Source organism: Microchirus variegatus (genome assembly GCF_963457635.1).
Source record: "Microchirus variegatus genome assembly, chromosome: 2".
NCBI classification, from domain to species: domain Eukaryota; kingdom Metazoa; phylum Chordata; class Actinopteri; order Pleuronectiformes; family Soleidae; genus Microchirus; species Microchirus variegatus.
In genome coordinates this window covers 1,596,847-1,611,406 of record NC_139803.1, presented here as the reverse complement: position 1 = coordinate 1,611,406, position 14,560 = coordinate 1,596,847, and the positions used below count along the sequence as shown (strand labels likewise).

The following is a 14,560-nucleotide window of genomic DNA, read 5'->3' as shown; positions in this document are numbered from 1 at the left end:
TTTTGGAATTATAAGTAGATTTTAGAATTTTAAGAAGATTTTGGAATTTTAAGTAAATTTCGGAACTTTAAGTAGATTTTGGAATTTTAAGTAGATTTTGGAACATTAAGTAGATTTTGGAATTTTAAGTAGATTTCAGAACTTTAAGTAGATTTTGGATTATTAGTAGATTTTGGAATTGTAAGTAGATTTTGGAATTTTAAGTAGATTTTGGAATCTAAGTAGATTTCGGAACTTTAAGTAGATTTTGGAATTGTAAGTAGATTTTGGAATTGTAAGTAGATTTTGGAATTTTAAGTAGATTTGCGAATTTTAAGTAGATTTCGGAACTTTAAGTAGATTTTGGAACTTTAAGTAGATTTTGGAATTTTAAGTAGATTTCGGAATTTTAAGTAGATTTCAGAACGTTAAGTAGATTTTGGAATAGGGGACATATGCAGAACCTTTGTAATCATTTTCATACCTATATTTAAGAACCTATGAGTCATCAGTGTGAAAACAGCTGACTCATGTGTTCGTTCACCTCAGTCTAAACACAGGAGATAAAACATCGTTTCAGATGAAGCAGTTTAAAACTCTGCGCTCGTCAGACTAAAGTAATCAAGCCCCGCCCCCTCCTGGTTTAATCAGGCTGTTGTTGTTGACCTGAAAAAACAATCATCAGCTGGAGGGTCGTTCAATCACAGAGCGTCAACATCCATACTCCTCAATCAATGGTTACAGCGCGGCGGCCATTTTGTAAATGATGGATCCATTTAAGAGTCAAAGCTGGTGCACACACACACACACAAACCACTCACTCTCCCACACCAAAGCCCATAGATAAAACCAGTGATTTTAGCTCACAGGGACACAGGAGCTGCTGGTCCTCTGCTGCCTCGTGTGGTCACTTTGTGTCACTGAGTTAAGTCTAGATTAAATATTTTAAAAGCCGAATTTTACAAAATAATACATTGTAAGTTAGTGATGGAGGCAGCAGTGGATCAACAACTCCTGTGAACTCCTGTGAATCACTGGTTTTCTCTATGGGCTTTGGTGTGGGAGAGTGAGTGGTTTACAAACTTCAGTTTCCTGTCGTTAAAGTCTGTCTAACAGTGAAGATAAAGACGTGAACGTGTTCTTCAGACGTCGTAGACTCAAACTGACGTAGATTTTATCAGCTAAGTATTTAGCGAGGTGGCTAAAATCAGTGTTTCCTTGTCTCTCTGCTGGCAGCCATTTTGTTTTCACTCAGAGCGACGTTAAGCTTCTCAGGCTGAAAAGTAGGTGATTTATTTGTATGCTAAAATGCTAATGTGGCGTTAAAAAAACAATGCTGACTGACAGTGAAGGTTGTTGGGCATGGATGCTAACGTTAGCAGCTAGCACCAGAGGTGACACAGCAGCTCCTGTGTCCCTGTGATGCTAAAATCACTAAAATCACTGCCACACCAAAGTTCTCTATGGACTTTGGTGTGGCAGAGTGAGTGGGTTTACAAAGTGACACAAAAACATTGTTTTTCCCGGAATAAAAAGCAAATTAACATTTTTTTTTGAATTTTTTTTTTTTGAATACCACAGACCTTCTACAGGCAGGTATTTAAGGATTAAATAGGATGTAAAGGTTGGTATATGTTTGACAGGAGGAGACTTACGGTAAAATTAGCCCGAGCGTGTTTGTCAGGAAATACCCACACATCTGATAGAGCGACAGCAGCTTCCATATAAGGAGGCGGCGGCGGCTTCTTGACCTCTGTTAATGAATGACGCGTCGGGAGGTTTTCTGCCTCTGTGGGAACCAGAGTGCTGTGTTTGTTTGTGCCGTGGACTTGGTTCACACACCGATACACCTCCGCACAGAGACCAGGATTTACGACCGCGCTACTGAACTCCAGCACAGTGACACGGCGAATCGCTTTATCGCCAAAGCTCCACCCAGGAGAGCGAGGAGCAGCGCTGAGGCCTCCTCACGTCCTCCTCCACGGGCAAAATCCAGTGTTTTAGGTGTAAACGACACTCACTGACGCGAGGTTTATTTGTGCGTCACTGATATTTGCAGTGAACTCACCAACAGTAAACCACTCACTCTCCTCACACCAAAGCCCATAGAGATTATAGATTTGAGTTAAAAATACTTAAAATACTACTTAGAGTTCCAAAAATCTACTTAGTATCAAAATCTACATAACATTCTAAAATTCTACTAAAAGCTTCAAAATCTACTTAAAATTCAAAATCTACTTAAATTTCAAAATCTATTTAAAATTAAAAATTCTACTTAAAGTTTCAAAAATCTACTTAGTTTGAAAATGTACTTAACATTCTAAAATGCTACTTAAAATTCCAAAAATCTACTTAGTTTCAAAATTCTACTTCACATTCTAAAATTCTACTTAAAATTCCAAAATCAACTTAAAATTCAAAATTCTACTTAAAATTCCAAAAATCTACTTAACATTCTAAAATTCTACTTAAAGCTTCAAAATCTATTTAAAATTCAAAATTCTACTCAGTTTGAAAATTTACTTAACATTCTAAAATTCTACTTAAAATTCCAAAATCTACTTAAAATTCAAAATTCTACTTAAAATTCCAAAAATCTACTTAGTTTCAAAATTCTACTTAAAGGCCCAATGTGTAGTATTTCTGGGACGCAGCGACAAAAGCGTCATAAAACCATGTCTAACTTTAACAAACACAGACATGCTGCATACCCACAGAAAGGTCAGAAACTCAGCTAAAAGCTCATATAAATCATTCTTATGTTCACCAAACACAGTTAAAACATGAGGATGATGGATCAAACAGCAGGAGCGGGAAAAAACAGTCACCGCGCACACATTGAAAAGCGGCACCGGAGCTTCAGCGTGATTATGTAAACAAAAAAAACACGTGTCGACTGGACAACGGAGAATCAACAGATTCCAGTGGTAATGTCTGGATTTTTATCACTCTACGACTAAGATTCACAGATCCAGCCCCAAAATAAGAGCAAAACAACAACTGACTTTCACGAAATACAAGCAGAAATGTTGTTTTACCTTTGCCGTTTATCAAAACAAGTTATTTCCACCGGAACAAAACCACTTCTAATGAAGAACTACACTTCCCAGCATGCTTTGGGAACAAATCCCGGTCTGATTGATCATTACAGAGCGACATTAGATCGTTCTGATTAGAGAAGGGCGAATGTCCGCACAAATGCGTCATATGCATTTATGTCCTTTTGACTCGCTAATGAAGTGATTCACACACATTTGGAGACCGAGGTCTGATTCTGTTGGTTTAGACGTTTAAAACGAGCTGTCAATCACCCTAATTGACCAAGGTAAGCCAGAGCTATGGCGCTGAGTAACTGAAGACACTGCAGAGTCACAGAGTTGTTATTACGCACCGCACAGAGAGCATCCATTTAGAGCGAGTTATCATACTTTTTTTTTTTTTTTTCCAAAACAAGTTCTTTTTAGACAAATATTGACATATAAATAAAATTAAATTGGTTTTTAATAATTTGGTACCTAAGAAATCTCAAATGGCACAGATGGTGCCAAACTGTGCCAAAAGTGAGAACGCCCAGACATCTCTTTACCAAAACCGCTGTCATTTCACTCTGCTTCATTTCAGCAGCATCAAACTTCGCACAGCTCATGTGCACATGTTGTTACATGACCTCCATGTGTTTTTAAGCTACTACTGCATATTTTAAAGGTGATATTTGCTTTAAAATGCAATATTTTTTTAGGCGAGAGAAAACAATCCTTCAGTTATGCTGTGTTCCATGTACATTTACTCTGACACAGTGACATCTACAGTGAAACTTTCACCTCTGGTGGAATCTCACAAGTGTTATCTTTATTTTGATACCAAGATAATCCACATAGAGCTTGTAACTGCAGAGATTTACTCTATTTAGTTTGGGCATGTCATTTTCGAGCAGGGACTCCAAAAAGAGGGTCAGGGAGGAAGTGGTTAACAACAGGAAACTGAAGTTTGTAAACCACTCACTCTCCCACACCAAAGCCCAAAGAGAAAACCAGTGATTTTAGCTCACAGGGACACAGGAGCTGCTGGTCCTCTGCTGCCTCGTGTGGTCACTTTGTGTCACTGAGTTAAGTCTAAATTAAATATTTTAAAAGCTGAATTCACTAAAATCAGTCATTGTAAGTTAGTGATGGAGGCAGCAGTGGATCAACAACTCCTGTGAACTCCTGTGTCTCTGTGATGTTAAAATCACTGGTTTTCTCTATGGACTTTGGTGTGGGAGAGTGAAAAACTGATTTTAGTCACTTCACAGCAAACGGATTCTTTTTTTTAAACAGAATTCCATATTAATTGTAAAAGCTGGTGCGTGTGAATGGATGTTTTTGTTTATTCACAGTGGACTGTGACGCGTTTGTGTCTCTCATCTCTGTGTAAATCTGCTGCATCATTCACTGATGCAGACTTTTCCACTGTGTCGGAGGCGTTTACAGCACAGAGCTGTCGTCTGGAGCCGGAACACATCGATCCGGATCATGTTTCTGCTGCTGCTGCTGCTGCAATGATGCCCTGCAGCAAAGATCCTGACCTCATGTGTGGATTAACCACCATCATCTGCCAGGGTTAGTCACACAGAGCAGCAGCGACACGGAAAACATGGAGGACACGGAGGACACGTAGGACACGGAAGACACGGAGGACACAGAGGACATGGAAGACACGGAGGACACGGAAGACACGGAAAACATGGAGGACACGGAGGACATGGAAAACACGGAAGACATGGAAGACACAAAAGACACGGGAGACATGGAAGACACAGAAAACAAAAGACACGGAAAACACAAAAGACACGGAAGACATGGAAAACACAAAAGACACGGAAAACACAAAAGACACAGGAGACACAGAAAACACGGGAGACATGGAAAACACAAAAGACATGGAAAACACAAAAGACATGGAAAACACGGAAGACAGAAAACATGGAAGACACAGAAAACACGGAAGACAGGGAAAACACAAAAGACACAGGAGACAGAAAACAAAGAAGACATGGAAAACACAAAAGACATGGAAGACAGAAAGCACAGAAGACAGAAGACACGGAAAACACAAAAGACGCGGAAAACACGGAAAACACAAAAGACACGGAAGACACAGAAGACACAAAAGACACGGAAATGTGTCTTACTCGTTACTACCACATAAAATGAGAAGAGTTTGTATTATGGTCTGTATTTATACAGAGCTTTATACTACAGACAGTGGAGATTTGTGATCCGATCCGTCTGTGCTTCAATGTTTTTCTAATCGTCTGCTGAAATGTCTCCACAGGTGACTCCCTGACTGCTCTGCTAGCTGGCTGCAAAAAGTGGAATGGATTTGCATCAGCGGAATCGCATCATTACTCGGCGTCTCATTGAGAGACGCCTCCGTGGAGGAAATCCATTCCACAGTTTACAGCCAGCTAGCAGGCCAGCATTATTGAGCAGGAAAATCAGCTCTGCAACCTGCTACAACCGACGTAATCCCAACCGTCACCCTTTTAAACGCACTCCGCCAAGCCAGGGTTTTACGTTAGCCGCTATACGACGGCTAAAAATAGGTCGGTAAGTAACCGCGAAAAACGTTAATAGCCCTGACCGTGGTTGATGCTTGTGTGGAGGGATATAAACAGTTTATCTTCGAGGTCACAGTGACCTTGAGCACCAAAACACAAAAGGAACATCGTTAACGTACGAAGGTTTGTACCAAATCTGAGGAAGTTCGGTAGAATACGACAAACAACAACAACAACAACAACAACAACAGCCTTTGTCGACACAAAAATCATATTTAGCACTTTTTCAAATGAGCCAACATAGAGCGCAGAGTGGTCAGGTGAGACACGGAGGACACAGAAGACACGGAAAACACAGAAGACACGGAAAACACGGAAGACACGGAGGACACGGAAGACACAGAAGACAAGGAAGACACAGAAGACACGGAAGACACAGAAGACACGTAGGACACAGAACACACGGAATACACAGAAGACACGGAAGACACAGAAGACACGGAAAACACGGAAGACATGGAAAACACGGAAGACACGGAGGACACAGAAGACACGGAGGACACAGAAGACACGGAAGACACAGAAGACACGGAAGACACAGAAGACACGGAAGACACAGAAGACAGAAAACACGGAAGACACGGAAAACACAGAAGACACGGAGGACACAGAAGACACAGAAGACACGGAGGACTAAGAAGACACGGAAAACACAGAAGACACGGAAAACACAGAAGACACGGAGGACACAGAAGACACGGAAGACACGGAAGACACAGAAGACACGGAAAACACGGAAGACATGGAAAACACAGAAGACACAGAGGACACAAAAGACACGGAAAACACAGAAGACACGGAGGACACAGAAGACACGGAAGACACGGAAGACACAGAAGACACGGAAAACACGGAAGACATGGAAAACACAGAAGACACAGAGGACACAAAAGACACGGAAAACACAGAAGACACAGAGGACACAGAAGACACGGAAAACACGGAAAACACAGAAGACACGGAGGACACAGAAGACAAGGAAGACACTGAAAACACAGAAGACACGGAAAACACAGAAGACATGGAAGACACAAAACAAAGACACAGAAAACACAAAAGACACAGAAAACACAGAAGACACGGAAAACACAGAAGACATGGAAGACACAAAACAAAGACACAGAAAACACAAAAGACACGGAAAACACGGAAGACATGGAAAACAGAGAAAACACGGAAAACACGAAAGACACGCAAAAATCATATTTAGCAGGATTTTTTCAAACGGGGCCAGCGTTGAGCGCAGCGCGGTCAGGCGACTCACCTCGGCCGTCGCCCTGGATGTCGGCGAGGATCTGCGAGTAGTTGATTGGCGGCTTGTTCTCCTCGAACACTCGGTCCACGATGGTGATGTTGATGCTCTTCAGCTCCGTGTACAAACCCTCCACGGCGAAGTAACACGGCCGATCGTCCACCTTGTTGTCGTTGAACATTAGCATCACGTGCTCGCGCCAGCCAAAGTGCTCGCAGATCCGCAGGGCGAACCTGCCCAGCTTCTTGTGGGTGGGGCCCGTGTTGGTGATGGACGGGTAGACGCCGCCGTAGAAGGCCACCGCCGGAGCGCCCGCCGTGACCATGGGGACGTCCCAGTGGGTGGTGAAGAGGCCGACGGGCGACGAGGTGTAGGAGCACCCGGGCCCGATGAAGGCCCACGGGTCGTACGCCAGCTTGAGGTCCACCGCCATGAGCGGCGCCACCGACTCGGAGCAGATGCCGCCCTTGTCCTCGCTGTTCTTGAAGGCGTAGGTGAGGTGGTGGCCCGGCAGCAGGGCGGGGTCAGCGTTGACGGTCTTGACCGCCCGCTCCAGGGCGGGGCCGATGCGAGGCCACGCCCACGGGTATTCCGTGTTGCTCTGCGGCAGAATGACGGCCAGCGTGATGTTCCGCAGCGGCCGGCGCTCGCCGTGGCCCCGCGGCCGGCGTCTCGGGCTGCGGTGATGGGACGGCCGCGGCGTGACCGGCGGCAGGTCCAGCAGCACCAGCAGCACCAGCACCAGGAAGGTGGCGCTCTCCTTCCAGCAGGCCATCCTCTGTCGGGCAGGCAGTCCAACTTCCACCTCGGGGCGAGTAATTTATCCCTGTGGATGAGACGCGAGGAGACGTTAGCTAAACATTCACCGCCGATGAACGTGGAGTCACTGGAGCGAACGTCGTCTCACCAGAGAAATTTAATAACATGACGCAGACACTGAGACATGGACACGGTCAAATTCACAGGAATGATCTTGTCTTCGTCTGTCCTCAGTGGACTTTGTTAGTCTGGGCTCAGACTGAGGCGTGGGAGAAAAACTCCCCAAAGCTGGACATTCAGAGGACAACTTGTCCCATCTGTCCTGTCTGTCCTCGTCTGTCCCGTCTATCCTGTCTCTCCTCTCCTCTCCTGTCTGTTCCGTCTGTCCTGTCCCCCGTCTGTCCCCGTCTGTCCTGTCTCTCCTCTCCTGTCTGTCCCATCTGTTCCGTCTGTCCTGTCCTCGTCTTTCCCGTCTGTCCTGTCCCCCTCTGTCCTGTCTCTCCCCGTCTGTCCTGTCTATCCTGTCTGTCCCGCCTGTCCTGTCTGTCCTGTCCCCCGTCTGTCCTGTCTGTCCCGCCTTTCCTGTCTGTCCCGTCTGTCCTGTCTGTCCTGTCCCCGTCTGTCCTGTCTGTACCGTCTGTCCCGTCTCTTCTGTCTGTCCCGTCTCTCCGGTCTGTCCTGTCCCTGTCTGTCCCCCATCTGTCCTGTCTGTACCGTCTGTCCTGTCCCCGTCTGTCCCCCGTCTGTCCTGTCTGTCCCATCTGTCCTGTCCCGTCTGTCCCTTCTGTCCTGTCTAAAGTTCCTTTTGAATCTGTTCTATTTTCCTGCAGAACTTGAAAATCACAAACACGACTGAACGCCACCTGACGCCGACTCGACCCGTCAGGTCCCGTCAGGCTCGGCTCAGGATTCCATTGGTGCGCTCCTGTTGCTCGAGGAGGCCCCCTGCAGGTGGGATCCCCCCCCCCCCCCCCCCGGATCGTTTGGATCGGCCTCACCATTATTATTATTTGACTGTTACCTCGAGAATGACACCTGCAATATTTGTGACGATGTTTCGCGCAATTTCAAAATGAAGGTTCACAATAAGAAGTAACTTATGATGCAAAATAAACCTGAAATCAGAAATAAGGTGACAGCAGGGCCGCAGCTGACGGTTGTTCGCTTCAGAAAATGATGATGTTTCTCAAACGATTGAGTTCTTTTAACGATTTCTTTGTTTTACCGAGCAAAGAAACCAGAAAATACAAAATATTCACATTTAAGAAGCGGAAAAAAACATGATCAAAATAGCTGAGGATTCTTTTAGTAATCGAACAACAATCCAATAAACGCACTTAAAGGTGCATTATGTAATAAATCTAAAGCAACTGGCCATAAAATCCTCCTAATATGTCACAGAGACTCAGGAATAATGTTCATATAACAAACTGAACTCACCAACAACAACAGTACAGACAAAATATTTGCATTAAAAATAATATTTTGCAGACTGCAAATCACGTTTATGTTTTGAAATCATGTTTTTGCATGTGGCGCCACCTACCGCCGTCTACCAATCATTGCAGTCAGTAGATTCTCAGCTGCCGAGCAACCAAAAACCAAAAAAACCTAAAAAGACCTTAAAGGTATTTTGAATTTGAATGTAGTAACTGTTTTTGGCCACATTCTTACATATGGTGCCTTTAATGTTAAATAGTGGGTTTTAAAGATGGGGGGGGGTGGCACCCAAAACACTGGCCCTGCGGCCCCCTGACTGATTAGTGCGGCCATGTTGGTACCAGTTATGTGTAATGGACTGATCCGGTGCTAAAAGCTGATTTTCCCTGTGGACTGAACCATGCAGAGCATCTCAAATATAAATCAATATCACGTGTTTGTGTTTCCTCACCTCTGTTCTCCTCATGCTCTCTCTCCCTCTCTCTCTCTCTCTCTCTCTCTCTGGAACTTTAAAGCGGAAGAATCCACTCATCCATGCCCGCGTCCTGCGCTCACCGGCGGGCACCGTCTCCGCCCCGGCTCCGCTCCGCTCCGGTTCTCAGTGGAGACACAACAGTTCGCGTCACTGCGGGACCACCGTGTCCATCATCATCATCATCATCATCATCATCATCACCTGCGCGTGCTCTCTCACCTGCGCCAACACACGCAGCCACGTGCGCCTTTGGCGCGGCTCACACGCGCAAAGTTTGCGTGGAAAGTGCGTTAATCCGCATCGAGAAGAGTGAGTGAGGAGGAGGAGGAGGAGGAGGAGGAGGAGGAGGAGCGGGGTCCGGGTCTGGTTCAGGTTCAGGTTCAGGTTCGGGTTCGGGTTCGGTATCGAACAGGTGAGACGGTTCCTCATTCACGCGCTCACTCTGGATGTTGATGGTGAGAGAGAGCGACTCCTCTGACTGTGTTTGACCGACTGAGAGTGAGCGAGACTGGGCGGAGAGAGACACTGTGAGGCGGGGGGAGGAGGGAGGAGAGAGGAGAGGAAGGGAGGAGGGAGGAGAGGAACAATTAAGGGAGGAGTGAAGAGGGAAAACACTTATTTAATTGTTTTGTTTGCGCTTATATTTCCATTTAATTCTTATAAACTTTGTTTTAATAAATCAATAAAATGATGATGTTGATCTCATGTGAGATTATCAGAGGTATTTGGATGAAATATATATATATATATATATATATATATATATATATATGTATATATGTTATAATTAAACTGTATTTGTGTTTAAACATGTCATCAATTTGTCGTTTCTTTCATAATGAATATGTTAATCATGTGTTTTATTATTACATTATATATTATATTAACATTTACGCACTGAACGATAATACTCGCCAATAACACCAACGTCTGCTTTAGTGAACAACATCTTATCGATCGACAAACCTCACACTCACTCTCCCCACACCAAAGTCACTCACTCTCCCACACCAAAGTCCATAGAGTAACCCAGTGATTTTAACATCACAGAGACACAGGAGTTGTTGATCCACTGCTGCCTCCATCACTAACTTACAATGTCAAATATTTAATTTGGACTTAACTCAGTGACACAAAGTTGACCACACGAGGCAGCAGAGGACCAGCAGCTCCTGTGTCCACCGTGAGCTAAAATCACTGGTTTTCTCTATGGACTTTGGTGTGGGAGAGTGAGTGGTTCAGTGGTCAGTCTAACAGTCAAAGATATTATCATTACTGGTATTTTCTATTTTGGCAAAAGCTTTTTCCCAGATATGAGGCAACTTTTTTTTTTCCTTTTTTTTTTAAAATCAATGTTTTACAGTGTATAAAGGTTATATATACACTGTGTGTGTGTGTGTGTGTGTCTGTGTGTGTGTGTGTGTGTGTGCTGGGACTCTCATGGAGCCCAGCTTGTATTTCACAGTGTGTGTGTGTGTCTGTGTGTTGTAAATTAAACATGAAGCATGAGTTTACCTCGTCTTCCTCTCAGCTCCACACTGTATTTAAAGCCCCGCCCCCTATCCACCCCCCCCCCCCCCCCCCCACACACACACACACACCAGTGTGTTCTTTCTTGCCATTAGATTTTATGGCGGCGTTATCTTCCACCAGTGCAGCTCCAGGATTATCTCGCTCTTCCCTTTACTCCACAGATCAATAAAAGCAAATGCCAACACGCAATCAAAAAAACAAAGAAGAAGAAGGAGGAGGAGGAGGAGGAGGAAGGGGGGGGGGGGGGGGCGGTCACTGAGGTCCACCGTCTGGTTTTAATAAAGTTCAGGATTTGAATCGGAACAATAGACGCTGCTGATTCATGACATCATGTTTAGAAAGAGTCTGAAAAACAACGAATCCACACCTGTGTGTCTGTGTGTGTGTGTGTGTGTGTGTGATTTACTGCCAATAACCCTCAGATATCATCATCATCATCATATGCAGCTACTGCCCCCTAGAGGACACACAGAGACTCTACACTCCAGCTCAAAGAATCACTTGCAGAACTATAAACCCACCGTCCACGTCACAGTTTCACCAAAGTCGCCACGTAACCTCGTCTCAAAGCCGCGGCTCGTGGGCCACGCGCTGCCCGCCGAGCGATTTCACGCGGCCCCGCCGCTAAACGTCAACTCACGATTTATTCCTGTCTGTTTTTTGATATCTTTAACAAATATGCTTTTCTGTGACTTAAATAAAGCAAATAATGTGTCGCTAAACTGTGGTCCTAGTCACCATCTCGAGCTTAGCGACCATTGCTAATAAAGCTAATAATGTGTCACTAAATCTTGGTCCAATTCACCATCTCGAGCTTAGCGACCATTGCTAATAAAGCTAATAATGTGTCACTTAACCTTGGTCCTATTCACCACCTCTAGCTTAGCTACCATCGCTAATAAAGTGTCAGTAAACCTTGGTTCTGTTCATCAGCTCTAGCTTAGCTACCATAGCTAAGAAAGCTACAAATGTGTCACTAAATCTTGGTCCTATTCACCAGCTTTTGCTTAGCTACCATCGCTAATAAAGCTACAAATGTGTCACTAAACCTTGGTCCTATTCACCATCTCTAGCTTAGCTACCATAGCTAATAAAGCTAATAATGTATCACTCAAACTTAGTCCTATTTGCCATCTCTAGCTTAACTATCATCGCTAATAAAGCTACAAATGCTAATGCTAATAACGTTATTTAAGACATAAATCTTGGTCCTGATCACCAGAACTCGTAGCGAACTTAGCTTTTAATGCTAATAACGTTACTTAAGACGGATAAACCTTGCTCCTGATCACCACAGCTCTGACTTAGCTAATTAGCGACACTAGCTTGTAACATGTCGATACTTAGCTGTGTCTGAGGGTTATAACTGTGTTGCTATGGAGACACAGAGCAGAGAACAGATCATGAGGTCGTCTTTTTTCCTTCTTCTTTTTAAACAGGATTTACTTTAAACTCAGCAGAAGGAGCAGTTTGTCTCTGTGATTTGTAGAGTGTGTGTTAGCGTGTGTTAGCGTGTGTTTGCGTGTGTTTGTGTGTGTTCTGTCAGCAGAGGAGACCTGGTGGACTTTAGAGACTGAGGAGAGACATTAGCTTAATACAGCGTGGGAGCCGGTGTCTCCTGTACGTCCTCCATGCTAACCCTCCATGTTAACCCTCCATGTTAACTCTCCATGCTAACCCTCCATGTTAACTCTCCATGCTAACCCTCCATGTTAACCCTCCATGCTAACCCTCTATGCTAACCCTCCATGCTAACCCTCCATGCTGTTAACCCTCCATGCTAACCCTCTATGCTAACCCTCCATGTTAACCCTCCATGTTAACCCTCCATGCTAACCCTCCATGTTAACCCTGCATGTTAACCCTCCATGCTAAGGGATCACTATAATCAGGACTTAATGTTAGCACTATTAATAGCTTTATAAGCTAAGTTATCTTTGTAGCTAAGTGATAACTGGTGATCAGGACTTAATGTTAGCACTATTAAAAGCTTTATAAGCCAAGTTAACTTTGTAGCTAAGTGATAGCCGTGATCAGGACTTAATGTTAGCATTATTAATAGCTTTATAAGCTTAGTTAGCTTTGTAGCTAAGTGATAGCCGTGATCAGGACTTAATGTTAGCATTATTAATAGATTTATAAGCTTAGTTAGCTTTGTAGCTAAGTGATAGCCGTGATCAGGACTTAATGTTAACACTATTAATAGCTTTATAAGCTAAGTTAGCTTTGTAGCTAAGTGATAGCGGGTGATCGGGACCAAGATTTACACATTATTAGCATAACAAGCTAAGGTATACGGTAGCTTACTCTGAGCTTGTTACCCGGACCAATGCTAATGTAACATTGGAGACAAATGATTAGCTTCACATGCTAAGGTCATATACATGATAAGAAGTAACTCCTCCCTCAGCTTCACAGCAAACGAGGCCTAAAATAAGAGGAAACATTTGTGTCATTTTCCACAGACGAACACGGCACTCGCAGATTATTCGGATTATGCGAGACTAACAGGTAACCATGGCAACGCGTCACAGGTCTGACCTGCTATGACGCTGATAAAATCACATGAAACAATATTGGCGTACTTAAAAAATCTGTTGACATAAAGATAGAAAAAAATCTATATATTTTTAACTAATTATCTCCAGGAAACTGGTCACATTTTACTTTGAGTGTAGTTAGCTACAATGCTAGTTAGCTTAGCATTAGCTCCAATGAAAATGATGATACATTTTTTATTTTAAAAAACTAAATAAAAACAGCTTAATTTTCTGTAACAATTTCATAATCAAATTGTAGATTATAAATACATTTTTATTCATAAAATAATTCCATTTAAGGACCAGTGTGTGGGGTTTAGTGACACCAAGTGGTGACGTTGTGTATTGCAACAAATCAGATACTTTTATGCTTCAGGGAGCAACAAAAACATGAGAACCTAGCGTCCGTCTCGTCGTAAACACGGAACATAAATGCAAATTTAATGAATAAAGAGTGTTTTTCGATGCTGTTGAGCGAGTGAACGCAGCCGCGTAAAACACGACCAACATCAATTATAGAGTTTTATTCAGGCTTCGTGTGGAACACGTTTGAAGTCACTGGACGTAAAAGAGTCGATTTCACTTTAAGTGAAAGATAAATTCATAAAAACGTAATGTTTTAAACGTGTATTACATTATCGCAATAGATTTATTTCATGTTTAGTTTTGACAAACGTGTTCAAACGCAGCATAAATAAATAAATAAATGAATGAATGAAGCGTCTGTCGCCTGCTGTCCGTCATCATCCGTTCATCTTTAATCACCTCTGTGGATCGCTGCCATTTCAACAGGAAGAGGAAGTGACCTCGTCAATTATTCAACGCGCTCATCATCAAACACCAGGAAATATTCACAGAGCGCCGCGTGTGCCGAGGAACCAGTGAAAGACGACCGAGTACACACTAAATACACACTAAATACACACTAAATACACATGAAATACATGACAGGTGTCGACACGTCTATATCCTGGATGAAT

General features: G+C 43.6%; 1 protein-coding gene across 1 annotated transcript in view; it reads right to left on the bottom strand.

Annotated features, from left to right (window-relative positions):
• Positions 1–7,608, bottom strand: part of LOC310944319 (atrial natriuretic peptide receptor 1-like) — a gene marked incomplete at both ends in the record, with an annotated part of 49,167 nt that extends 41,559 nt beyond the window's left edge. The window contains one exon of the mRNA XM_083910067.1: positions 6,846–7,608. Within this exon, the coding sequence (XP_083766193.1) occupies positions 6,846–7,608 (763 nt within the window). The remainder of the gene's footprint in view (positions 1–6,845) is intronic.
• Positions 7,609–14,560: the final 6,952 nt, after the last annotated feature.